At 40.0% G+C, this 27259-nt stretch overlaps 1 protein-coding gene across 2 annotated transcripts; it reads left to right on the top strand.

Moving 5' to 3' along the window:
• Nucleotides 1–886: 886 nt before the first annotated feature.
• On the top strand, nucleotides 887–26039 carry LOC139614418 (mitochondrial intermediate peptidase-like). 2 transcript variants are annotated; one of them, XM_071471664.1, is made up of 20 exons: nucleotides 887–1160; nucleotides 1313–1521; nucleotides 1656–1829; nucleotides 2236–2324; nucleotides 2535–2621; nucleotides 2794–2857; nucleotides 2991–3173; nucleotides 3691–3847; nucleotides 4120–4168; nucleotides 4740–4800; nucleotides 5067–5119; nucleotides 7604–7757; nucleotides 7964–8041; nucleotides 8756–8963; nucleotides 9902–10011; nucleotides 10276–10350; nucleotides 11106–11222; nucleotides 15095–15216; nucleotides 16673–16746; nucleotides 25466–26039. In XM_071471664.1, exons 2-20 carry the CDS (start codon nucleotides 1375–1377, stop codon nucleotides 25564–25566), a joined length of 2103 nt encoding a protein of 700 aa, XP_071327765.1. In that variant the 5' UTR covers nucleotides 887–1160; nucleotides 1313–1374; the 3' UTR covers nucleotides 25567–26039. The 2 variants fall into 2 exon arrangements, with proteins under 2 accessions (XP_071327765.1, XP_071327764.1); XM_071471663.1 differs by having other exon boundaries at nucleotides 887–1521.
• The last annotated feature ends 1220 nt before the right edge of the window (nucleotides 26040–27259 follow it).

The following is a 27259-nucleotide window of genomic DNA, read 5'->3' on the forward strand; positions in this document are numbered from 1 at the left end:
TCTCTCCTATGAGGCATTTGTGAGCTTTAGGATTCTCATGTAGTTGCCTTATCATTCACAAACCTGATTACAGTGTGGACTAAATGTTCTTTCAACTTAAATCCACAATCAACTACAATGTTACTTGGGACTATACAGAAATTAGATTGCTTCTGTCTTGCCTGGTCTATTTTTTTCAGGCATTAGGTAGTGGTTAGAGAGTGAGAAATGTAATAAGAGACATGCTTTATTTGAGAAAGGGTCCTTATGCTGTCTTGCAAAGAAAAGATTAGATTTTTTGAGCTATTAAGTTTTTAGCAAGTTCTGCTAATGAAATTAGATACTGTATCCTTGCTGTTTATGTCAAGAGTCAAAGGAATAGTAATAATTTGGGAAAGGAAACAGGACAATTGTCAGGAAACAATTGTAGTTCCCATTATGATGATCAAGTCTTTCACATACACAGTATACTTATCTATTTCCAAAAATTTAATTCACGGAGACATTAATAAATGTCCAAACTGAACAGAATGTATGCATGATGCATGCACATTTGTTAATCTATCTGTGAATGGTTCATGGCCAAATGCGCCTTGAAATTATTATAGACAAAATTATTATTTTATTATTATCATTTACCAGCTGTTTGTCAGCTGCCCTATGAAATAACATCTAAAACTGATTAGCCTTTTTGCTTTTTCTGCTGTCTTGTTGTATATATTGAAAAGATAACAATTGTTTTTTTCATACATCTTAGAAATAATGTATTAAAGATGACATTCAATGTTTTCAGTTTTGGTGCCCGATATTACCTGGTTTTATTGTGAAGAGCTTCCAAAGAAATCTCGCCCTTTTATTGTGAAGTGACCCCAACGTCTCTTCTGCGTCACGACGTCACGACGTCACGTAATGAATTCAGGTAGCTTGTCGCACTTTCGACAGATTTGATTTGTAGAGTTTGTAATCTTTTTTTTTTTAATAACGTAATAATATTGCATCTATCTCTGAATGATATTATAGTATGACATAGTTTTACTTTTAAAAAAATGACATTCTTCAATATGTATTAATATGTGTTCATATCTTTTCACGAAAATACCATCTGCAACCGTCACGTATATTGACTTCGATAGATAGCCACTGAGCTAACATGTGAGTGGCTGTGTTTATTGGACTGACAGGTATGTTTCATGACAAAAAACAAAGAGTCTTTAATTTTCCAAAGATAACGTTGTAGAATATAATAGCACTTTTTTTTTTTATTAAATATTTACATTTGAGGCTTTTGCAAACGGTTAACGTTACAGCTAACGTTTAGCATGTCCTCTGTCAGCCCCTGTGATCACTATAAGCCCCAGTAGATGTCAACAGGACACACAGCAGATAAAGTACAACATGTCTGCGTGTAAAAGGTTGCTTTCCTTTGTGAAGCACAGAAGTTTGTGGACGCAGGTTCGGAGAAATGTCACAACATGGTCACCGGTTGGAGCTGCTTTCAATGCCAAACCTGTCAGGAGGCTTGACCGCTTCGAGAAAAGCGTGGTTTGTACCTGTCTTAATTGTGTGTATTCAGCTACAGCACTGCAGTGTCCATGCACACAGTCTCAATGAAATAATACGTCCACGGTTTGTTGTCAAAATGTCATTACATTCCCAGTCTGGGTCTCTGGTTGCAGGGTTTGTTTGGAGTGCCAGAGCTGAGCTGTCCTGCAGGCTTCCAGGCAGCCACGAAGACGGCTCTGAAAAACACTCAGCTCCTGGTGCAAAGAGCTTGTTCTTGTCCTCCAGGGGTGGAGACTGTCGAGTCTTTTGACCAGCTCTCTGATAATTTGTGTAAAGTGGCTGATCTGGTGAGTTCAATGCCCAAAATTTGCTAAACCTGTGTATGACAACTGTGCAAAGATATAATTAAAATACAAACATTTTACAGATACTTTTCAAGCTTCTCAGCTGATTCTGAATGGTTGCTGATCGTCTGTAGGCGGCACTAATCCAAGTGGGAAGAAATGTACACAGCTGATATAATGGGTTGAGCGATAAACAAGCAGGGCTGATGTAAACTAATCACAGATGTATCAGTATTGATGTATTTGTCACAACTTTTACAACTTTAAAATGTCCTGGCCACAACAATGACAAAATTTAAGGGAATCCCTATCAAATGTAGATGTTAGTATGTCTTGCTCTTTCAGTTGGCGACCTTGTCAGCAATTTATCGCACTATAAATGACATGTAATTAATCTCCCAACATTCAGGCAGACTTTGTAAAAGTAGCTCATCCCGATCAAGCGTTCCGCGAGGCTGCAGAGAAGACCTGCATCGAGATTGGCACAGTTGTGGAGAAGTAAGAGGCAACATATTGATCCCACCTACACAAATGTTTGTCATAGCTGCACAACACCAAGAATAGTTGCTAAGAAAACATGTTGCATGATACTGTTTACAACAGTAAGAAAATGCTGGTCATTGAAAGACATTTTTCTGCATGCTTCTGCAGAGATGGATCTTGAAAATTACTTGTAAGATGTTCAGTTTTTCTAATTGTATGTTTCAGGCTGAACACTAATGTTGAGTTATGCAAGAGCTTAAAAAATCTTCTGGACAACCCGGATATTGTGGCTCAGCTGGACCCCGACACAAGGTAATTTTCCATCATCTTATTTGGTTTTATTGCAGGCTCTGTAGGCGGTGTTGAGACCACAGTTTTTTTTTTGTTTTTTTTTTTTACTCTTTCCATAATTGTATTAGTATCTAATAATGACATCATACCCAGTGCTGGAAGGTTAAATATTCCTTTATGTTTGCTTTTCTAGACGAGTGGCAGAGTTATTCATGTTCGATTTTGAAATCAGTGGAATTCACCTGGATGAAAAACTGGTGAGTTAGTTAGAATATGCAGTCGGTCCGACTTCAAAACAACCTTAAGATAAATGTATGTCTAAATACTTGTCAAGAATACTTAAAGACAACATCAGCATATTTACTGAACTCGCTGCTCTTTTCCCTGCAGAGGAAAGAGGCAGTCGCCCTTCATGTGAACCTGTTGGATCTAAACAATGAGTTTTTGGTCGGCTCTCACATGCCCAACAGAATTGCAAGGTCTGCGATTCCTGAACATCTACACCTGCACTTTGCCAATGAAGGAAGCTTCATCCAAGTTGGGGGTCTGCATGCAGACTCCCCTGATGACTTGGTATGTACAGGCGTGGGTTTAGATGGGTCAATGGAATATTTCTCCCCTTTTGTTCAGCAGGTGGCGCCTCTGCCATATAACATTGAAGTAAGACTGAATGTCAGGGCGGGTTGAAAATTGTTATAGTCTGCTCTGTCCTCATTAGTAATCCAATTATTTTTCAAAAACATAATAATGCTTTCTTTTCAGAGCATTTTTGTTTATAATCTATCGTTTCCTCCCTACTGTTAGCATTTGCTAACTAGTAAACATTCTTGTAGCTTTAAAATCAGTCTGAATATACTCGCTCTCAAAATCACAATATTATAAAATTTTTGTTATATTCTGATCCTTGTAAAGGGTCTAAAATCTTAACATATTTGACAGTGCAGTTAAAGGTACCATAATAACTATTGTCTACACCATATCACTCAACCTGCTTTATAACTATTGAGCCAAAGATTATTTTGCTTTAGACCAGCCTCGTTCATATTTTGCGTTTGACATGGTATGAATTTGTCCTGTCTTTCACTTGTAGGTGCGAGAGATCGCCTACAGGATTTACCTTTACCCCAATGCAGACCTGATGGCATGTCTGGAGGAGCTGCTGAAATGCAGATACAAACTGGCCAAACTGGTGGGCTACGAGTCCTTCTGTCACAGAGCCCTAAAGGGAACAATGGCTAAAACACCAGGTTAATGCATCTCTTTGTCTAAGCTTCAGTAACTATTAATCTTTGCTGTAACCGTATGACTGTTTGGCAGAGAGAGTGTGAAAAGATACATTTTAATTAATATTTGAGTATTTGCTTTATAATAATTAGTAATAATTTACAATAAAATACCACATAATTCTCATTTAGAATTTCAATATAAGCTACAGAAACCAAGATGCTCTTCTTGTGCCTTTGGCAGCTGGTCTGAGATGGTTTTACGCACTGAAACTTTATTTTATTACCCTTTGCAGAGACGGTGATGAGCTTTCTTCAGTTGTTAACAGACAAGCTGTCAGACAGGTAGAGTCTTCTCTTAAAAGTTTTTTTCACAAAGGTACAGACCCAGTTTTCAGTTTAGTAATTTACAGACTTGTTATCATGACCTGATTTTTTTTTTTGTTTTTGTTTTTTAAAAACGGTTCAGTTGTAAAAAACCTCTATTGAATCTGTGTTTCCCTTTATAGTTAACTCTAAGTTGTTGCCCACTAAATACAGCATGATGTCCAAGAGTCCATATTATTTTGACATGTTTCCAGTGTTGATTCACATTCAGAGGGTCACAGAATTTTTGTGTTGTTTGCGTTCTTTGTGTTTTTATACAAGTATATTCTGTGTATTTGGGATTCCTCATACACTCCAAAAATATGCAAGTCAGGTTGACCCGAGACTCTAAATTACTCACAGGTATGAATGTGAGCGTCCTAGCCTGGCAACCTGTCCAGGGTGTTTCCCTGCCTTCAGCCAAATGCATGCTGGGATAGGTTCTGATCCCCCTTGACCCCGATTTGAGATAACTGGGTAAAGACTGGAATGAGCGCCTCCAGTCAATTAGCTCATGAGTTTTTTTTATGTTTTTCTTTTTATCTCACAGAACAGCGAAAGACTTTAAGATGATGAGGGACATGAAGAAGAAACTCAACCCTCGTAATTCTGTGAGTGATTTTGGTCCACAACATGTACAAGAATATTTTCTCATTTTTACAACTACACAGCATTACAGTTTATCCTGATACTGTCAAATATTACACATTTCCCTCAGTCGGTATGTCAGAAGTATCAAGTGCTTAAAGGTTTAATAGGGGATTTGTTTTAATGTGAATGAGTTATATTCTGTTTTTTATCGCCTTTAATTTTGTTTTGTGTTTTTATTTGTTTGCTATTACATGTAAATAAAATAGCTCCTGGTATTATCCTATAGGAGCTCATGCCCTGGGATCACCCGTTCCTCAGTGGTGTCTTGCGTGCTGAAAGGTGAGTATTTGCCATCTTATGAAACGTATTTTTCAGCCTGCTGTCATTTGATAAAGGCGTCTTGATCAGTATCTTTGTTTCGGTCTTAGCTGTTTGTAACTCCATATCCCAGCACAGTGCAGGTTGTTATTGCATCTTCCTTGGGTGACAGATGTTACAAAAGCCGTTAAGGGAGAAGCATGGGAGTTGTCGAAGTGTTCTCTCATATTGCTTTTCTGATTCAGGACAATACAATCTGATATAATCAACATCTCCTGCTTCAGTCTGTGCTTCTTCTTTGTGGTTGCATTTTGGGGTGATTTTATGTTTAAAGTGTGTTTTATGCCTTGTATTGCTATGGAGTTCCAGTGCATTTTGCAGCTCCAAAAGTATTTCTGCTGTATTCGACATGTCTCTACATTATTTTTGCAAAATTGTTGCTCCCTAACAAAACAGCTACACCTTTTCCTCACCCATTTCTCTGGTTGTTATGATTTGTGTGGTTGTTATGGTCTTTGCTCCTCTTCAACTCACCTAATTTGACTTGATGACAGCCTAAGCTATGAGTGATTGTTCTCAATGAGATTTCACTTTTCTCCCTCCTGATTTAAAACCCCTAGGCCACCAGGGTACTTGTTTTTGTTTCTCCTTTCAAACTCATTTAAAATGCCCAACCTTAAAAACTCATGCTGCCATTTTCTAAGTTTAGCTCTTGAGCGTTTCCAACTTTTTACAGATATCTGTTCTTAATGAACTGCGCTTTTCCTTCCTAGCACTCACTGGAGACTATTAACACATTGGGCCAAATGTTCTGGAGAAGTTTTAAGTAAATCTTTATTGCAGATGTTATAGATCCCTCATGTGTCCTTTGGATTTAAGCAGCCACAGAGTTGTGCGTGTGCATTGCTATGTGTTGGTGACTGTGGATCTTGTCCTCCGCTCTCTTTCATGCTGCCACTCCCCCAGCAGAGGAAATTTCTAGTCTTCTTGTGTGTGTGGTTTTGGGCTCTGCTGGTTGGCAGGAGATCCATAAAGAAATTAAGGATGCAGTCTGATTGCATTAAAAAGCAGTTTCCCCAAAGCAGCTTCTGTTTTCCACAACACACAAGTTCACACACAAACACACACAGACCCAAAAATCGTCGATCTCTCTAACAAACCCAACAGTCACTATCACATGTTTATTCTCAGTCACTCACTCAAATCATTTTCTGATTTTCCATCAGTAACCGCTGGAACTGGAGAGTGTTCAAACCATACTGAATGAAGCACAGATCGTGTGTATGTCTGTGTGATGGTGTGTGGTAAACAGAGCTGGTAGCTGTGCTCAGCAGCAGTCTGTTATTCATCACTGATAATACACTACATGTGCTGCTAAACAACCATTTCGGTTTGGTGGTCTTTATCTAAAGTGCCTTATAGCGGCATGAATGCAGCCATTTTAAGCATGGGAGGCCCAAGCACAAGAACTTTGTCCTACCAGTTGAGATCACATGTGTGTAATGGTCAGAGGATTTTTCTGGACTTTAAAGTGAGGCTTGTGTGGATTGGGCTTGTTGGAACATTTAAGTCTTTATCTGGTCTGACATGTCCAGGCCATAACCCCCACGTACTGCCACAGCGCTGTGTCAGTGCTGGAGAGTTGTTCTGGCTGTAACTATTATAATTATCTATGCTCTGGTTTGTTTGCATTTCTTTAAACCAATCACATCTGTCTTAGGCGGCACTGAGCCCCGGATGCATTGACATTGTCCTTGCAAAATAGTGTTGGAAGGGAACTTGATCTGGTGAAACATTTGCGTTGTTCTTAAAACAGCTGATTCCCTGCAAAGAAAACCACAAAAAACAGCAAACATACACATTGATTGTGTGATTGAATGATCCAAATCTTCATCAAAACTTGCCATTTTCCGTGTGTAGGTTGCAGCTTGAAGGTTGTGGCGAAGGGGTATTAAAAAATGGTTGCAGGCAGGGGAAGCAGAGAAGGAGGAGAACGCCATCTGAAATAGGCGTCCAGTGGCAGGTTTATACCCACAGCCTACATCCAGTGACTTTAAAGTAGTTTGAAACTTTCTTCATTACACTAGAAGATGGGAGGTTAACTTGTGTCGCGTGAAGACACAAGATTACTTTCCATTAGGGCCACAGCACATTTTTTATTCTCTTTAATATTCATTTGGCTTCATTCTTCTTGGGCTTTGGCTATAAACAAATAAATTGTATGAAATGGACATATCTGTAATTAATTAACATATTAGTGACATTGACCAGGAGTGAACTCAGGTTTGTTGGATATTAAATCTGTAAATTAGACGTAGACACAATATTCAAATCACAGAAGAACAAGGCTTAGTGTGGGATCTGATTAATAAATGTAGCAGGTCTGGCAAATTTTTTTTTTTTTTTTTTTTTTTTAAATAAAGGATTTTAAAAAGTCTAATCATATCATGACCTACTGACCTGAAGATTAAAAACAGCTGCTTCATATGTTTTATGTCTTGTCAGATACAACATAGAGCCCAGTCTGTACAGTCCCTACCTGTCTCTGGGCGCCTGTATGGAGGGTTTGAACAACCTCTTTACTCAGCTGTACGGTGTCTCCCTCATGTCTGAACATCCCAGCGCTGGAGAGGTGTGGAGCGAGGATGTCCGCAAACTGGTAACTCTTACTAATACTGGAATCAGTCTGTGATTCTGTTGATTCTTTATGCTAATAAGGCGTCAGTGCCCCTTTCTAGCGTGTATTATAATTTGATGCATCTTATCAGCTGGAGTCTGTTTGATGCTCTAGATTAAACCAAAGAGTTTTCAAAGATAAAAAATTAATGTGTGAATATGTCTGTGTGTGTGTGTGTGTTCCTTTAGGCTGTGGTGCATGAAACGGAGGGATTACTGGGATATATCTACTGCGACTTTTTCCACCGGTCAGACAAACCTCATCAGGTGTGTACACAGACACTCATCTACACGGGTTCATGCTAGATGATCTTGTTTTTTGCTTTTTTCATTTCATCTGCACTTTTTTTCTTCTTACTACCACTTCTGTTTTCAGGTTAAATATTCTTTACTGAAATAACTTTATTTGCAAAATAATTATATTAAGATAACAATAAAGTTTGAAAATCAAAGATAACAAAAGTGTCACAAAAAGCAAAAATAAACAATTAAAAAAACTAGAAGGTTACTCAGAGAGCACAGATAAGACCCATGTCAAACAACATACACCATCAATACTTTTTGCATAATCCCGCTGACAAACACACAGTCAGACACATGTGAAAACATAATCTCCTTGAGGGAGGTAACAATCAAGCAAATGGTGAAAATTTGAGTCGAATAGCAAGAACAAAATCAGAAAAAGGGATTTTCAAAATAAAAATATTCTCACATAAATATACAGACGTGTGTATTTATACGTAAACATGTAAGCTACTTTAGAAGCTACTGATTTTGCAAGTCTGTGTTGTTGAGCTACTGCAATGCCATTAATTGGTATAATATAATATGTAGTGCAGTCTGATATTTCAGTGTTTGAGATAAAAATCACTAGGAACAGAAAACAGCAATGACAAAATATGCATCTTCATCCACATTTTTTTCATCCGTCAACCTCTACCTCCCTGCCCACCCCTGGCCTCACCACTTCCTCTCTCCCAGGACTGTCACTTCACCATCCGTGGTGGCCGTTGGTGCCAGGAAACGGGTCAATACCAGCTGCCGGTTGTGGTGCTGATGCTGAGTCTGCCCCACCCCACCAAAAGCGCCCCCACCCTGCTCACACCGGGCATGATGGAGAACCTCTTCCATGAGATGGGGCACGCCATGCACTCCATGCTGGGACGCACTCGCTACCAGCATGTCACAGGTGAGGCATGAGCGCACACAGAACATACTGGATACTGTAACCATGTGCAATTTTCATACTTTGGTTAGATTTACACCTACTTTCAAAAGTATGACATTATAATTGGATCAGGATTGTACACATGTATCATTCAGTAGGTTTTATTCAAACTTAACCCCCGAAGAGGAATTAGTGAAGTGTGGGAGATGATTGATGGTTGATATTTATGAGATCTGTGTCTGAAAATGATGCCTGGGCCGTGCCCAAATGTCACAGGCTGGAATTATGTAGTTATCTACAGAGCTATAGGTTGTTCATTACAGCGTGTTGAATTGAAAATTGAGGGTAAATCCAATTAAGTGTAACCCCTGAGGAGAGGTTTGGATTGAATCCTTGCTTGCCAAAGATGTCATTCAACACTGTTTCACTTGCCAGATGAAGTTGATGGATACCTTTGCGAGTAATTCGAGATCCCAAAAGTGTTTATTTTACATTAATAACGGTATCAGTTAACTCAAATGAAGGCTGTTTCTTCAGTGGACACCATGTTTACACCTGTTGACATGCTACTTAAGTTTTAATTGTGGCTAAAAGCTCACAATTGTTGCATTACAAATAACTTAACTCTGTATTTTTCACTTCTCTGAATATCTTTTTCCATCTGACATTGCACTTGATATCACATTTAAACCCCTGTGGAGCGTCAGAGTGATGCACAGTGTTTGAGAGGCCAGTTCTTGTCTGTCATTATTTTGCTTTTTTGGAAAAATAAAGACCTGATTTTGTTACTGCACCACAAATCACTTGAGTTTTTCTATTGTTGCACTGTCTCCATGAGAAGCACAGTGTGATAGATCTGTGACTGCATCAACCCACACAGGCACATTCAACTAAGCCATTCTTTCCTTTGTTTTATGTTTTTTTCCTCTTGTATCTGAACTCTGACATCTTTCCTCCAGGAACCAGATGTTCAACTGACTTTGCTGAAGTCCCTTCCATCCTCATGGAGTACTTTGCAACCGACTATCGAGTCATCAGTCAGTTTGCACGCCATTATGAAACTGGACAGGTACCTAGGCCCTAAAAATAAAGACCAAATTGAAGACAGATTTGCATTAGTATTACTCAGTGATTGCAGAGACATTTTGTCCTATTAATCATAATTATAGTATTGTTAACACTGTCATTTTTAATTTTTGCTGTGATGTTGTAAATTAAGATTGTGTTGCATCAGCTGATATTATTGCTTCATGATGCAAGAGAGCAGAGTTAACTCAGAAAGAGAAATTTGAAACATCATTTTTTGAAACGTAATGTTTAATTGTCTCCTCAGCCTCTGCCTGAGAGTATGGTGGCTCGGCTGTGCGAGTCCAAGAAGGTGTGCGGAGCTGCAGACACCCAGCTGCAGGTACAGTGACCAGTCCCACACACGTTACTCAAAGTCTAAAAGTATACAGTACATTACTTTTCAAAGAAAACGCAACTACAGAATCCTTTCACAACTCGGGTTTGCTAGTTTGTGACAGCCCAGAGGATGTTTACAAGGAGCTCAGAGGTATTTCACTGTTGATGCCTTTTTGATTACTGAGGGTTCCTCCCATAAAAAGCTGTGAAGAAGCCACGCTAATAGGAAGAGTAAATAATCACTGTTAATGACCTCCAGCATCAGTGTTTCTTGAAGTCATGACAGAAAGCTGAAGATAAAATGCACATTCCTTCAAGTTGGAAAGCCTCTGGTCCTTTAAGGATGGAGGATGTGGAAATGTTACTTGTCATAAACATTTAACAGCATCTGGTAGTTCAAGTGGTTACACAAGGTTTTTTTTCCTGATTTAGTGTTTGTGAAACCACTACTTGTGGAGTTGGATATTTTAGGTTAAATTATTATAATATAATATAAACCATATTACCTTTTTCTTTTTTGTGTATTTATCATTGAGCAGTATTGCTGGACATGTTCGACTAAAATAAAAAGCGTCCTCTTCCTAGTCTAACTGCTTCATCATCAATTCATTATTGATGTTAAATACAACAATATAAATGCTATTATGTGCCCATATTTAATCAGAGAATGCTACAACTTTTATTTTCTTTCTTCTATTAAGATTGTTCTGTATGTGCAGGACTGATTCGGTAAGAGCTATTTTTTTTCTCCCTGGGCAGATTTTCTATGCAGTCTTGGACCAGATCTACCATGGCAAACCTCAGAACCGCTCCACCACAGAAATCCTGAAGGAGATGCAGGAGAAATTCTACGGCTTGCCATATACATCCAATACGGTACATCCCTGTCTGTCTTTGTGCTATTTCATACACTTTCTTTGAGTTCATTTCCTTTGAGTAGCTGGTCTCCTTAATATTATATCATGAGATCTGTTACAGTCGTTGAGGTTGATGATAATTTGGGGAAAGTTCTGTGAATGATTCCCTGAAAATTTTCCTCTCATTGCCCAGGTGATCACAGAAACAACACACACTCCACTGTGTACTTTTTACTCTCCTCTCTCCTTCCTCTTTCTCTCTGGTTTTATATCTTTTACCCAGGCACAGCAACATTTAAGGGATTATAGTCTTTTCTTTTTTGAAGCCCTGCTAAAATAACAAAGCAGAGGTATACTTTGAATGCTTTGAAACTCTTCCTCCTGGTCCTTTAATGAAAGAAATCTCTCTATTTCCCCCACTTTTGCAGCTGTGGGCAAGGGGATGAGGCCAGGAGGGAGAAGAGAATCAAAAGCACAGTCATAATTTAGCCAAAAATGGTCTTCAAGCACATTTACTCTGGGCTATAATTATGTGTGGTGCCATCAGGAATAGAAATTTCAGAACTGCTGTATTTTCTCCCAGTGCCCCGGCCAGCGTTTCTCCTCACAGGAGTCCTCCCATACTTCTGCTTGTGCCTCGCTTTGTAGCTCCCAGTCCAGAACTTGTGGTTTATGTTATACAGTTTCCCACTGTCGTAGCTATTTCTCTTCAACTTTTCAAACCACACTGAAAGCTCTAACACACACTTCACCTCCATGTGCACAGCCAACCGCAGCAGATCGTTTTCCTCGTTTGAAGTGGGGATGATTGCAGTGCTTGACTATCAAGAATTGAATCATCATTGGATCAGAGCAACTGAAAACAGATTTGTTTAGATCCTTCAGTGACAGATTCTACTTTAACTTTTTTAAATTCACCCTCTGAATCTCTTCTCTCTCCTCATGTTCTCATGGAAAACACAGCACAGGAAAAGTTTCCACAGAAAAGTGAACATTTGAGTGGCTAATAGGTTATGGAGAGCCACAGATTATAAACATTGGGGTGACGCTGATTTGTATAGTTTATAGAGGAGGGCTATCAGTTCCCGCTGTGTGCTGAGAGAGAGGATCAGCTGTGAGTAACACAGACCACATGCTCACCCTTGAGCTGAAGATAATATTTGGAAATAAATGGCAGAAAGCAAAATGTTCTGCTCGTTGTGTTGACATTTCTCTAATCTGCAATTCTTGGCATGAATGCTTTGGGACCAAGTGTTTGTTCCTCTTTTTAATGATGTTCCTCATTTTTAAGTGTTTTTAAGGCAAGACCCAGCTCATATTTTTCCACATTCTCTTGCAAAAATGTGTTGTTGCACCTTAGCACCATGGACAAAACATTATGAGCTGAGTTTGGAAAGAACAAAAACTGGCTTTTGTCTCACGTACAAGTGGAACAGAGTAGTGAGCCTGTGCTGACTTTGTGCCCTTTGTGTGTAAGGATCAAAAGGATATCTCACTGACATGTGACTCACTTGCACTCCCTCACAAAAGTTGACATTAATCATTTGATGTGTGGCTAAGGGACTGGAAACAAAGAGGAGCTTGGAAGGCTAAAAAATCCTTTTCGTGGCACATTGTAACAAATGTTAAAGACAAAGACAAAGCAGCATACGTAACAGCTCTGCAATAGCTGCTTATTGGTTTTCAGAACAGATGCGGCTATTAACCATGTTGCTATTACAGTGCAACTCTTCAGTCTTCAGATGAAAAGCTGACTTTCCCTTAGCTTTTAAATCTTTAATTAAACTAAAATTGAACAACAGAACAACATAATCTGTCAATTAATTTTGTTAACACTTTACCTCTAGTGCGAGTTAGATTCTAAACAACTAAAACAGACTTTAACACACATGACCTGGGGCAGTGTATCACTTCTGTGTTCAGCTGACAAAGCAGACAACTTCAACTTTCCTGTGGTTTTCTGAGCCTGAACTCCTCTCAGGAGTGCTATTCACTCTTATTAAAGTCACTACAGCCAGAAGAGCCTTGTCAAGTCGACACTTTGGAGCTTAAGTATTTTTAACGCTGTTGGATCACTCAGGCCAGGTCAGACCGCCAAGCTCTCCCCCCACCGCGGTGAAGATGAGGATCTCCCATTTTAGACTCTCAAGCAGCAGTTACAGAATTTATTACACTTTATCATCCCACAACATAATTTTTAAGGTATTTATTTATAATGAAAAACTATGTAATACGCTGTTTTTAAAGCTTTTTTAGCTGGTATCTTTTGATTATGCTTTTTTTAGATTAGTTGTCCAATTTGCAGCATCTCAATTGATCTAGGCTTTCATTACAAAGACTTTAAATAAATAAATTAATACATAATAAAATGTAATTTGCAGAGGTAACAATTATGATTCTAGGTATGATTACACCATGCAATCCTATCATTATAATCCAGAATTGATTTAACAATTGATCAATGTTTATAATGTCATTAATAGTATTTCTTACTATACAATGTAGTATAGAATGCCTTATATAGAACGCACTTCGGTCTTCTTCTTCAAGATCAGCGATCTCATTCTCAATTGAATTTAGCAGATGCTATAGTCAATATTTTTTTTAGCATCTTAAAATTAATTGTTTTGGTTTTCTGGCCTGCAGCTTAACTGTTCTGGTTCACTCTCAGCGCTGTCATGTTGTTTTCAGTAAAAAAGACTCCAGAAACTCACTGCAACCTAACATTTATCAGCTGAAGTGCCAGATTTTTCCCTCAGTAGTTGGTAGTGACCAAAAACACAGCTAAAAGCACATATGATGATACAAATGCGACTACAAATTAATCAGAAGTTAATCTTTATGTGTGTGGTGCGTAAAGAAGCAACTGAGGACCAAGGATAATATAAAATGTACCTGGATTTTCTCTGGTATGATACTGAATAACTGACGTTATCCTTTGATTCAGACGGTTATTTCACTTGCAGTTGAAATATACATCATTAACACGTTTAAAGCTTTTTTTAATGTGGAGTTTGAAGGAGGCATCTGTAGTCTGTTATGGTTTTGTTAACTATGGCAGCTGCTGTCTTCTCTAACAGGCTGAATGTTTGAGTGTTTGCCAGTTGAATTCCCCTAGAGTCCCCATTTGCAAAGATCATAAAAGAGCTTGTCTTTATAGATATGGAGAGGGGGCCCCCTCAGGCAACTACAAGGGAGAAAAAAGGAGAAAAGGAGGAGGCTTTCTACCATTTAGGAATTTCCATGTTTTGTCCTTTAAAGAAGGAGCTGGCAGGTTGTGATTTAATATCTTGTTGCAGAGGTTTGTTGGGGGAAAGTTGTATTTATTCCACCAATATAAAGACAATAGGAAGCGGCTTAAAAGATGAAAGGAGTGTTTGACATATTTATCAGACCTTTTATTAATATCCACATCAGTTTAGTTTCGGAAAAAAATGAAAGAAGGTTGATACTTTATGGAGATGGTTTTTATGCCTAACTGTAGTTTTAGTTTGAGTTGTAGTCTTCATCTACAGCCTCACTTTGTGCCTTTTACTGGAATAGTTAGCAGTGGTCATGGAACAGCTTCTCTCAACAAGTTTTACGACCACAGACATGAAAGCCTTTTAAGGCTGTTCTCCCTCTGCCACACTGCAGCCTCACCACATATGTTTCCATCAAACCCATTACATGTTTCATTTTGTCAAAACTAATTCATAGTGACAAGGAATAATTTCCTGCTCTCTTTGTGTAATTTCTTTATTTGTGAGCCAGAATTCTCCTATCACTTCTCCCCTCTGTCATACCCACTCTGCAGCTGTACAACCTGTGGATATTTTTAAAGCCCCTGTGTCGTTTCACTCAAATGAAGATGATAATGTTGAGGTGTCTTCTGTTTTTTCCTGTGTGTAGGCATGGCAGCTGAGATTCAGCCACCTGATTGGCTACGGCGCCAAGTATTACTCCTACCTCATGTCCCGGGCCGTGGCCTCAATGGTGTGGAGACAGTGCTTCGTTCAGGACCCTTTAAACAGGTGAGACAGCTGCTTAAGGTAAAAAAATCAATAAGAAACTAAACTAAACTCAGCAAGGAAAGCTCAAATTGAGAATTTGCTTTTTCATGAGAGTGAACTAGTAATGTACTGATTTACTCCTCTACCTCCAAATGGAAGCACAGGTGGTTGAGAGTGGAGAAAGTTCCTTGTTGCAACTTTGTCAGATATTCAAACCTTTTTAGACAAATAAAAGAGTAGTGAAGTTAAAATAGATCAGGGAAATTATTTTTTTAGTACAAGCAAGCTTATGTTAAAAGTAGTACATATAATCTATTCCACAGCCTGTTATTTTGGGAATATTGCAACAAAATGCAAACAACTGAGTGATGGCTCTATAGCCGTTTCCTGCTCATGTTGGAGAATTGTAAGTGTCCCCCACAGTTTAGTTATTTCATAATATCCTCCACTGTAATGTGTAGTGCCCTCTACAACTACAAATGCATCTTCATGTGCGGTGACACCCAGTAGCAAAGGTTTTGTGAGGCGGGACACTCTCTTCAGTCGTCCCTGTCAGTCTCTGTCTGACTGATCTTAGGTTATAGTTTACAACACAGTGCAGTAAAAAATGTCACATTATCAATGCATATCTACTGAAATGTCTGAAAGCATGGATTCATGTTTTCTGTCGGACTTCTTGATGCTGCTACTTTTCAGATCATGGCAATAATGGTGATTTTTAGATTTGAATAGTGAAATAAACAATGACAGTCTCAACAGTAAAATCACAAAGGTCATGAGGTTCACTGAGGTATGAGATGTGCTTTAATTAACTTTCAGTCTTGACTTTCTTGTCAGTTATTTTTAAGCTCATGAGGAATTACACTAATTATGTAAAAGCTCCGTATGAACCTGTTTTGTTTTCAGAGCGCTGAGGCAGACCCCCCTCCCCTCCCCGACAGGCCCCCTTCTCTGGATACTGTTTGAGGCTCTGCCGCCAGACATTGAACATGACATTAATGTGAAACACGCACCACCACCTTGGCAGGTGTCTGCTGTAATTCACAGACACACAACCAGCATCCACATTGCCAGACCCTCCCTTATCACAAGTGTTTGCTCCTGGACAGAGCACAAAGACTTTGTTTTGAAAAATAAAACCTCTGCTGTGTCTCCATCCACTCGAGCCCTGCAGCCTTTTCTCTCTACTTCTCTTGTTCTTTCCTTTTCTTTTCCTTTGCCGTCTCTCTGTCTTCCTCTCTTTGCTTTCCTTCTGAGATTGTTTTAGTTCCACCTGCAATTGTCAGATCTCTGTTTCCTGTCACTTGTCTGTTGTGAACAGGCAGCTTAGGAGACTTGGCCCTGGGCTCCAAGTGGCGGCGGCGGTGGTGGTGGGGTTGACAGAGTATGAGGAGCTGACGGGGGAGAATACAGGTGTCTGTAACCTTATCTCTCTCTTCTGTGTCTGTCTTTGTCTCACTCTTTGTGTCTTTTTTAGGGACATGGGTGAACGTTACCGTCGGGAGATGTTGGCCCACGGAGGAGCTAAGGAGCCCATGCTGATGGTGGAAGGTAACTTACTACGTCAAACTTTTTTTCCCAAAAAAATTGAAAGAATCTTTTCACTTATACCCATTCAAGTCAGTCAATGAAACATCTTACCAGTTCATCAAGCTTAGGAATTAAACCCTTAGGCCTTCTCCCTTTATTGTCAATGGTTAGTATACAGTAGTTTTACTTAGGATTTCCCTGAGTTCATTTCCAGGTCTCCTTCAATTTAGTAATTGAAGTGTAAGTCAAATTGTTTCCGGCAACACTAGAAAAAGAAGAGAAGGTGGGGGTTTCAATTACACATCAAACTATTTATAAAAACACTTAAACCAGAAAATAATGTTTACATTTTCTTCTTGGGTTGGTAACGCTACAGAAGAATCATCAATTAATAGCAATAATTTGGGGCGACTAGGTATTTATATGGCAAGTTTGATAGACAAGGGTTATTGATCTCCATTACAGTCCCCTAGGGTTTGAGTGACATTAATTTCATCATCAGGCGGTGTAGGGCGGCTTTGTGCCAACATCCATGCACCCTTAAAGCAAGACCACTATGGTACAAGGACGCCAACCGTGCATGCGTCCTCTAAGCGGACTAGAAACTAGTATAATAATAACAACTATGTGTCCGTGGTGTCTGAAGCTGTCTGAGTGTGCTTCTGAAATGAAGTATAACTGAGGCTTATCCTCACACGATCACCTTAGGGGAACTTTAGTAATAACTTGAGTTTGTCATCAGGCAGAAGCAGCTGTGAGTCTATTAGTCATGTTTTTTTCAGCTGTTCGCAGCTGTTGCTGTTGTGGTTTGGCCCAGTCTGTGCTGGAACCTCCACAGTGGCTCATATTTACAGCTTTAACACACCTCCCAAGGTTTCTTATCTTTGTTTACAGGAGCTTTGTCAACTCAGAGTCTCAGCCAGTCCTACTATGGCTGCCGGGATATACAGTAAATTGTCAAGTTAGCTCCCTTTGTGGCAGCCACAGAGCTCATGCTACTTTAGTTCAACCCTTTCTTAAGCTCTATTATTTGATCTCCTTAAAAAAATACCTGTTCTAAATGGCATTATGTAACGTGTTGATTTTCTGTGCACAAATAAAATCTAGAAGAAGGAAAAGACAGACATGGGTGATTATGGATGCTTAACACTGCTGACTCTGCAGGGCTGAGAGCACAGACTTGTAACCACTTCAAATCAAATGTATTTTTAGCCAACATGGCCGTGTCAGCCACTCTATTCAGGGTTATCTATGGGATTGATTGTCATGAAACTTTAAACAGACAAACATGGTCTCCAAAGAATTAATCCTCCCGATTTTGTGACCACTTGCTTTTAATCTCATCCCAGCACCAGGTCAAAAATTGAATTTGTCTGTTACCTTGATTTATGACTAAATACCTGCAAAACTAATGATAGTCTCATCAGCCACAGCTGTACTTTGCACTGTTTACTAATTAGCAAATGTTAGCATTAGCATAACACGCTACACTAGCCCTCTGTCTTTCAGCTTTTCTCCAAGTTTGTAACCATCAAACTTAGTTAGTCATCTTATGTCACTGTAGCAGAAGCTGTAGTTTATCTTTATGTACGATTGACAGGCAACAAAACAACAAAACAATCTTCATGTCACTTCCTCCTCTCCTCCCATCCTTGAGCAGTCCCTGTGGCATGTCTGGACAGGACAACAGAAGAGAAGGTGAGAGGGAGTAATAATATCAGGTGACACGTGGGAGTGCACTGTAAATCTCTCCCTCAGGGTCACCTCCTCCCTTCCCCATCAGATTGTCCCTCTGACAGCTCCAACCAGGGCTGCACCCAGCCTCTGAAATTACAGCCACGAGCAGATCAGATCCTTGTTATTAGACGTACTGTCCAATTAACTGTTGTTGAACTAAGAATATTTGCTTTTATGACTCCCTCTGAAGTGCATGCTGCTCTAATTATAGCCCAAGGCCCTGTGTGCAGAATAGTTATCAGGGTCATTTTAATCCCTCTGGCAGTCTTTCCCAGCTGTAAGTCATTGTACATGCCTCAAGACTGTAAAAATGTCTGCATTGGAAATGTGGCTAGTAAAAATAATTTCATTTTATAACAGAAAATGCAGATCAAATTAAAAGAGCCTTGAAATTGCTAGATGTCAGTTCCAGTCTAACATTTTTGGCAGTGTCCTTTAACACAGTTTTCGGCCCAGTTTCAATCTGTGCACCTGCATTTATGATAATCATCAAAAAACATTTCTTTCTTTTTTTTTTACAAATCATAATAAAATCTATTCTGGATCTGCAGAAATGCTTAAACTAAGACTCATTCAGCCTCCTTGCTATTTTGATGGCTACATATGTCCTCTTTATTTAAAACAGCGCTGAAGTCAGAGTTATAAAACCACATCAGTGCATGTGCTGAAACATTTAGCTTTTCACTGTTCTTCGCTATGGGGTTGAGAGGTTCATAGCAATCATCTTGAATTCCTATTGGGGAATGGAAAAGGATTTTGAAGCGAATAAGAAGGGCCTTTTTATGTCTAAAGGAATATTTAGGCCACAAGAGACCAGAAAAACCAGAGGAAAGACACTGAATCCAGATCCAACCCATTACACGTAATCCTTTCAAACAAAGACCCTTGTAAATGGAGGTGTGTAACATTTCCGTGCTATCCGTTTTGGAGGGGTGGTAGAGGGGGCACAAGGGCACACGGGGAACCGGAGCAGGTCTGTCAAGGCTAATCAGAGTCCAGTCTTTATCTGCATGGCTCCCTGCCATGCCTGCTACTGGATGTTTCCCAGGAAAGACGGTGTTGAAATGTAAACCTAGGCATTAAATCCAGAGCAGCAGCATCAGGACTGAGTGGGCGAGTCACAGAAAAAAGAGAGAGTAAGAGGGAAGAAAAAGGAGAGAAAGGGAAGGAGAGAGTGAAAGGTGAGCGACTGACTGAACTGAACCTTGGGTCCTGCTACAGAGAGGGCTTTCATGGCCGAGACTGTTCCCATAGCCCCGACCGCCAAGCACAGAAAATGGATCTACTTGGGCTAAGCAGCTGAGTCCCAGGACCCTGTTAGTTCTTTGTCCGGAGGCAGCTTGACTGAATAGTTCTTATGACTGCTTGCATAGTTTCTAATAAACCCCAGGAGCACGGTGGTCTGTACAGTCCCACAGCACTTTTGTGACAATAATGTATAGTTCTGTTTGAACTTGAGGAGAGGATTTGATAAATTTCACGGCTAAGCTGTAAAGCGGCAAATTGCATGATTTATAGGCCTTACTTAAAAGCAGACATGATTTGTGATGAAAATGATCTTTCAGTGTTCCGTGCAGTGCAGGCACAAATGAAAGTGTCTTATTCTTGATTTACTGATTTAAGATACAAATTTGATTTGAGATACAAAACCACAAATGTCATTGTTATGTTCTATAGCCAGAGGATCACCAAAGTCAGTAGGATTCATCCTCTGGTGACCATGAATGTCTGTACAAATTTTCACTGTAATCCAGCACATTGTTGTTGAAATAATTCAGTTTGGATCAACAAACTAATGCTGATGCTAAACCCGATTGTGCATGTTAATACATTTTAATTTTATGCAGGTTTAGGAGGAAAAAAACTTTCATTCTTTCTCAGATGTTTGTTTACTGAGTATTAACATTGCAGGTTTTTCTTCTGTTTCTTTTTTTCCTTTTATGAGGCACTTACTCAACAAAGAGCCTCCCAGTGCAATGTTTGTCATCACCCTTGTCCTGCTTGCTTTCTGGGCCTGTCTTAAGTGTGGTTTGTAGAAAAAGCTTCCTGAACTTCAAAGGTGTAATTACAGAGGCAGTGAACCAATGGTTTGCCTCCAGGTGTGACAGAGGTAACTGCTTTTCACACTGTGACATGTTTGGAATGGTTATGAGCAGCAACTAAACAGCCACTGAATCGGTCAGAAATTTGTTTTGAAATGTTTGAAATGTGTGATCATATACTCTTCTCTGACTTGAGTGACTTAAAGCTCTGTCTACAAGTCAGTGTATGAAAATTTTTTCGCTGCAGAGGAGGTGAGGCTGGGGCTCATGTTACTGCATGCTACAGTTTCTTCACATTTTAAATGTACAAATGTGGCATAAAGCTGCTCCCACCAAGTTGCAAGTAGGTGTAATTGGCCTGTAAAAGCAACCAATTAAATCATGAAAGAACAGAGCACAGCCAAGCCCATGGGAGTGGGATCAATGGCTCTTATAAAACAGCCAGTTTTAGCTAAGCCTTTGGATTGGTTGAGGATGCTCTCCAACAGTGCTGATTAGTGCTGTAATTGCAAGATCCAGGGGAAAGTGCTTACTGCATGTTCTTTCAGGGAGCCAAGTCAGAAAGTTGAGGGCTGGTATGCTGTTGTAGAAACGCCAATAGGTATATTTCGGTAATAATTAAAGTTTTAAACTGTACATATGTTCAAAAAAAAAAGAAAAATGGGAGAACTACTTTATTTATCAAATTTTAGAAGAATGTAGGTCATCAGACAGTTTACTCCCAATTTCTTTATCCGTGACAGCATCCATGACTCTTTCTAGGCGGCAACTCAGATGTTTGATAAATTCAATCAGCAGTAGCTGGAGGCCACAATTTTGAAACATTTCTGCTGAATCTTCGTCCCCAGAGCTGTCATTACCAAGGCCTCAGAGCTGTTAGCCAGCCACACAGGTCTTCATTTGTCTGATACTCATCACCCACCACCCTTTGAGTAAATAAACAAGTTATTCTGTGCATACTGAGTACGTACTCCTGTAAGAGGTGAAAAAGGCAGAAAAGCCAAGAGCTACGTTTAAGTGTTTAAAACAAGTTCACATTTCTCAAGACGAATCTCTCTGGTCTGGTTAGAAAAAAATAACATTTACGGACAAGAGGAGGCCGAGGAAGTTGAGCTAAAGAAGAGGGTCTGTGGTTTGAACGTTCCCACACCAGCTTGGAAAAAATGGACAGGGGTAGAGAAAGAGTAGTGCACTTTCCTTCCCTAACAAGTACTCTTGAAGTACCCTTGAGCAAGGTACTCAACAGGCAATTGCTCCAGTGAGGCTTTTCTGTGGCCTAAATGGGTGTATCTGCAAAATCAAGGTTTTGGTTATGAACACAGACCCACTGTCATTTTGAATACTTTGTTCATCATGCGTCTTTTAACACCTGCCGTTTTATCCAAACTCTGTTGGCCAAGTTGGCTAATGCTGCGGGCCCTGAGATGACTGTAATGGGTAGAAGCCATGTTCCTCAATGGTTGTCAGTGCCATTATGAATGGAAATGGAAACTCTTTAATACAAGGTGACTCACACGGTAAAGCCTCTGTCCTAAGGCTCTCTCAACAATGGACACAAAGCACGGCCTATGTTTGGTTTGGCTCTGGTTTTTCCTCAGTGCGTAGCCAAGAGTGAGTGTTCACTTCTGCCCACTGTAACTATGCTTACACACTAAGCATACACACAGACTCGTACAGTATCTGTACTGATGGGGTGCTGCTGTAAACCACAACAAGCTGGATGTCCCATGTGAAACTGTGGAGTAGATTTCAGCTGTCTTGATAATTGATGAGCATTTTCCTGGGCTGGTTCGCCCAAACTGCAAAGAGAAAAACACCTTACTGTGAACTGAAGCTGCAATTAGAGCTATTGTCAATTAGTCGATTGACCAAAAATTTTCACCAGCTTTAATGCTCAACTTTTACATTGTGTCCAATGTTTTGTTGGATCAGCCCCACCTCCTTGTGTATATCTATAAAAGCTGCCTCTCAGATCAGATTGTCCTCTACACTGTTGTTATGACTTTGAGGTTATCTGTGCATTCCTCTCAAACTCTCCCAGAGATCTGGGTTGAGAAAAGACTCAGTCCTCATTGCTTATTGTTGATCCCCTTCTCATCTACCGTTGTACGCCATGTGAGACCCAGGTGCTGACACCACAGCTGGTGGTGAGAAGCTGGCGAGGGCGCTGTTGTTTACCTTCTCTAACCTCTTTTGTGATCACACCTCCCTTTCTATCTCTAATTCTGTCTCTTTCTCTCTCTTCCTCCTCCTCTGTCTGGCTCTCTCATCACTCTTGTCGTGTTAACTTTGCTTGTTTAGCACACTAACCTGTGGCAGGCAATGCTCCAGACATCAAATCCCCCTGTGGATACACAGTCAGGAAATTACATCTATTAGAGAAAGTGCTGGTGAGGCTGCAGACAGTGTGTGGAGAGTTCAAATGAGTAGCTGAGCCCACAGCTCTGTCTGCTCACGTACTGTAATAAGTAAACAAGTGTCATGTCAGAACACGTGTGTACCTGTTCCCCTGTTACGTTGTTGTTTTTGTGCCACATACTGGTGTAGTGAGTGGGGAGATGACTTTCCCTCAGTCCTGTAAGCTACTCTTTGACCTTCAAGAATGCTTTTCTGTGACTGACCTTGACCTTTGTGCAGAGAGGGGCAACTGAAAACAGGACATTCAAGCAGGAACTAGTAAAATATTCCATCCACTTGTGACCAACAATATATTTACCCTCCTATGCAGGAGTTCCTTTTGGATTAAAGCTGCGCTAATCAACATTTTAAATCAACAAAGGGGCAAATACCTATGTGTAATGTGAAAGGTGTCACACGTAATGACAAGATTTTAACATCTTTAAGCTTGTTGTTTTGGTTTTATCCCACATTACTTGTATCAACTAGCTGGTGAACACAGTTAAGCTCTTAATTTGAAAAATGAGTAAGGATGGTAATTGAGGCTTTGAAGTGTGATTGATATCAATGTACTGAATTGGTTAAGCTGGAGGTTTCTGCTGATGTCAGCCACTATTGAAGTACATGAAATGGAAAACTTGTTTCTTCTGCATTAGTAGAAAGTTATTAGAAAAAAAAACAGCACGTTAGATTTGTCATCATAAACATTTTAACATGCAGACGTTAGTTTTTAGCTCAGCACAGCCTCACAGAGCTGCTAGCATGACTGTACACTCTTAGTCTTGTTTTAATAGATATTCATTAATTAAAAATGAATAGACTAAGATGTCTGTGCAGGATTGTTCGGCCCTTTACCTCAGACGCCAAATGTTTTCTTGGAATCAAATACAAGACTGAAATGGCAATGCAGCACTTTATTCTTATTATTCTGAGAACAGTATTTTCTCATAAAGCCAGCTCTCTGAGGAGGGTTTTGTGGTGTAACTTGATGGGCTGGCCTCAATATTCTCTTTATTAACACTTATTAATGCAGCCTAATCTGTTCATTGCATTTTGGTCTCCACTTTAAAGCGGTCCTCAAATGCCATAGATGTCAGCAGTGGTCACAGCAAAAACATCTTTCAGCTCCTTAATTAGAGCTGTCATTTGTGGTTGGAAATGATCGCTTTCATGTGGCTGCCTTGTTCCCAAGGATCCAGGGGCATTGCGGTTGCAGTGTCTTGGGGACCCCTGTACGTTGGTATCATCTTTTAGCCAAGGGGCAGGGTGCGACCGGTGGGTAAGAGGAGATCATAATCCCCTCTCTGGTGTTCTCATGCAAGGAGATTCACTGCAGGCCAGACCAGAACTGCACTCGGTTTCTACCTGCTGAGGCAGTTTCAGGATGGCAGCGACACACACTCCACAGTAATGTGCGTGTCTGTGTTCGACTGTCCATATCTTGATGTGTGTCCGTGCATTCAGGATTGCTGTGTGAAACTCTTTGTGTCCCCATTCATGCAAGCTTGTGCAGACTTGCTTGTGTGTAAGTGTGTGTGTGTTTGTGTGCATGTGTGCATTGGAGGTGACCCATGCAGGAAAGCGGGGGAGGGGAGAGCGCCTATTTACATTGGCAGCTACACAAGGGGAAATGAACTGACTTCAAAGCGGGCGTGCAGCTGAATTGTAAAGCGAGCAAGGGAGTCCTCCATGCATGAGCTGGCAGACAGGCTCTCAAAACACAGACAGACATTCCCAGGGCTTGATCACGGCTGCACGGCTGTCATATTTGCTCTGTGGCACTAGTCACAGTCTGGTGTGAAGAGAGTGTGTGCTGTATATCTGTGTGAGCTCAGTATCACCCTTGTTAAGCTCTAAAGCTATATACCTTTTAGTTATGTTACAGGCAGAAACAGAAGATGTTGAGAACTTCATAGCTTTGTTTTACTGCACACAGTCTGCTGGGTCATATCACCACTGAGGCCTGAGTTTCTGTGCCTGTTCTCACTTCTTTTCGGTAAAAGGAGAATGTGTGAGGTTAAAAAAAAACTGAAAGTGCTGCACTGTCTTTAATTATTGGATATAATAATGAAGTTTCCTTGTGCAAAATGTGGAAATTTTCATATACTTTCTTTTAAAAAATATACTAATTATGCTATAAATAAAACCATCAAAGTCTCCGGGGCAGCAGCCTGGGTCCAGGATCTTAATTGAATTTTAACTTAATTTGGGATAAAAATACCACTTGCTTCAAAGGGTTTTTTAAAAATGTCTCTATTAGAGTGCTCTGTTTTGTAAAACTGCTGCAGTGACCTCAGGTTAAAAATATTTAAATGGGTAGAAAATCTGTACCTTTCCTTTTTAGAATGAGGCGAGATGGAATGACAGTAAATAGAAAACCAGTTCATCCCATTGTCTCGCCAGAGCTGTTTTTCCTTACACTCACGCTCACACACACACACACACACACACACACACACACACACACACACACACACACACACACACACACACACACACACACACACACACAAACACACAAACACTCACGCCCTGAAACCTGCTGCTCTGTTTTTGTGTGACAGGGATGCTACAGAGACGGCCCACCATTGAGGACTTTGTGGACGCGCTGGTGTCTGAGCTCAACCCAAACTTTGAGACCTTCATCATGGACTCTGAAAGCTGAAACACGTCTCTGGTGGCGTGGACACAGACTTGAATCTTTGCTGCTGAGCCCAGAAGTGAAAGCCATGGCAGCAAAGTGCACACTGATTCTTACTAAGCATCTTTCCATTGTCTGTAAATGAATTGTTTGTATTTTATATCTTGGTGGTCTCTCTTAAAGTCACATTGACTTTTTTTGATATTTTTGGCCAATTCTGCTGTTAAGAAAAGGTTATATGGTAAAACTGAAAGACCTGAGAAACAGATAATGGTCAATTCTGTCCCATTCACAGGCTCTTTCCCAGTACTATGGACTCTGGTGTGTCAACAATAATGACATTTCAACACATGTAACAGTAGCTTGTTCAAGGCCTGTTCACTTAGTATCATATGATTTTAAGTTTGTGCAGAAGGTTTTTTGTTGTTGACATTGTCTGAATGAACTTGAAAAACTGAACAGAAAATGTACTCTGTAATGTAATACATCCTTAAAAATTTCACATTTTGTGGTTTTCATTAATTCCTTTCCCTTTTATTTTCATTAATCTATTAATTCCACAGCTATTATCCTCTGATTGAATATCCTCTTTCAGCTCACACACTAGCAGAACATTGTTTTTTCCTGATCAAATCAGCGTGAGGAAGAATACCTAATCTGCTTTTCCTGTCATGTGGTCATTGTTTAGACTTCAAATTAATACCGCTCCATCTGTTTTGTCTGTCAGGAGCTTCTGACGGGGGAGGAGGAGTGTGTTATGAATTTTCAGTTGTCATAGAAAAGTTGTGCTCAGGTCTGATCTGGATTGTCTTATTCATAGCTCCTGTGGCAGTTGATTTATTATGGAAAGTTCATATGTAGTACATTTTACTTCATACTGTGTTAGAGCCACTCAAACGTAACTTTAAAGCAGAGCCTCTTGTAGCTTGGTTTCTAAAGGAGTTCTTCACATTCCCACAGATGCCCCAGAACATGCAGTCTGCTGAACAGAGCGGCTGTTTGCATCTGTTTCAGCACATTCAGACAGCAATTATCAGCTGAGCTGGGACTGCAGCTGCTCCCTCTAACAATGTCCTTGCTTGCCCTAGCTCAGATCTGAGACCCAAGGAAGACGATGTGGAGCAGTTTCATGTGGTTCATTGAAGGTGAGAACATGCCGTCACAGAGCGAGCAGGGAGGCTCTAACCACACAGAGGCTGCAACATCGCAGTTTGTCTGATTGGATATGTAGCTGCACTTTATTTGAACTTAGAAACGACCTAAATATTATTAAAGGGATTCCTTTTGCTTAAAGGGGATCTCCAATAATGTGACACGTGAAAATCAGTTAATTTGTCAGTAGGTGTTTTGCTGTGAAACTGAAAACTATTGTATAAAGTCTTCTATGTCTCTGGATGAGATCTGTGAAGCTTGTTACATCTTAAGCTTAGACACAGTAGTTTTTTCATGAAAATCCTGCCTCACAAACCTGTAAGTTATTTTTTTTTTTTTTCCAGAATAATTGATTGGTTGCCTTTAAAATAAAGAAAAATTACTATCACAGTTCGACATTTACAATTTTTTTTTTTTTTTTTTTTGTCTGACCTTCACTCCAAAACTCAGACAGTGATTTATTTTCTGTTGATTGGCTAATCATTTCAGCTTGCATTGTGGGAAGTGTAGGATAAATTCTTTGGGAGGTAGAGGCAAAAAAGGCTATGTCAGCCGTATGTCAGAC

The sequence above is a fragment of the Trachinotus anak genome, unplaced genomic scaffold (assembly GCF_046630095.1).
Source record: "Trachinotus anak isolate AG129_WGS33_773 ecotype Australia unplaced genomic scaffold, CSIRO_AGI_Tana_v1 ptg000034l, whole genome shotgun sequence".
Taxonomy (NCBI): Eukaryota; Metazoa; Chordata; class Actinopteri; order Carangiformes; family Carangidae; genus Trachinotus; species Trachinotus anak.

Excerpts from the sequence above, each read along its gene's own strand:
- LOC139614418 (XM_071471663.1), top strand. The coding sequence starts at position 1,375 with ATGTCTGCGTGTAAAAGGTTGCTTTCCTTTGTGAAGCACAGAAGTTTG. Across the intron at positions 3,174-3,690 it reads CAGACTCCCCTGATGACTTG|GTGCGAGAGATCGCCTACAG; the intron begins GTATGTACAGGC and ends TTTCACTTGTAG. Across the intron at positions 7,758-7,963 it reads GCGAGGATGTCCGCAAACTG|GCTGTGGTGCATGAAACGGA; the intron begins GTAACTCTTACT and ends GTGTTCCTTTAG.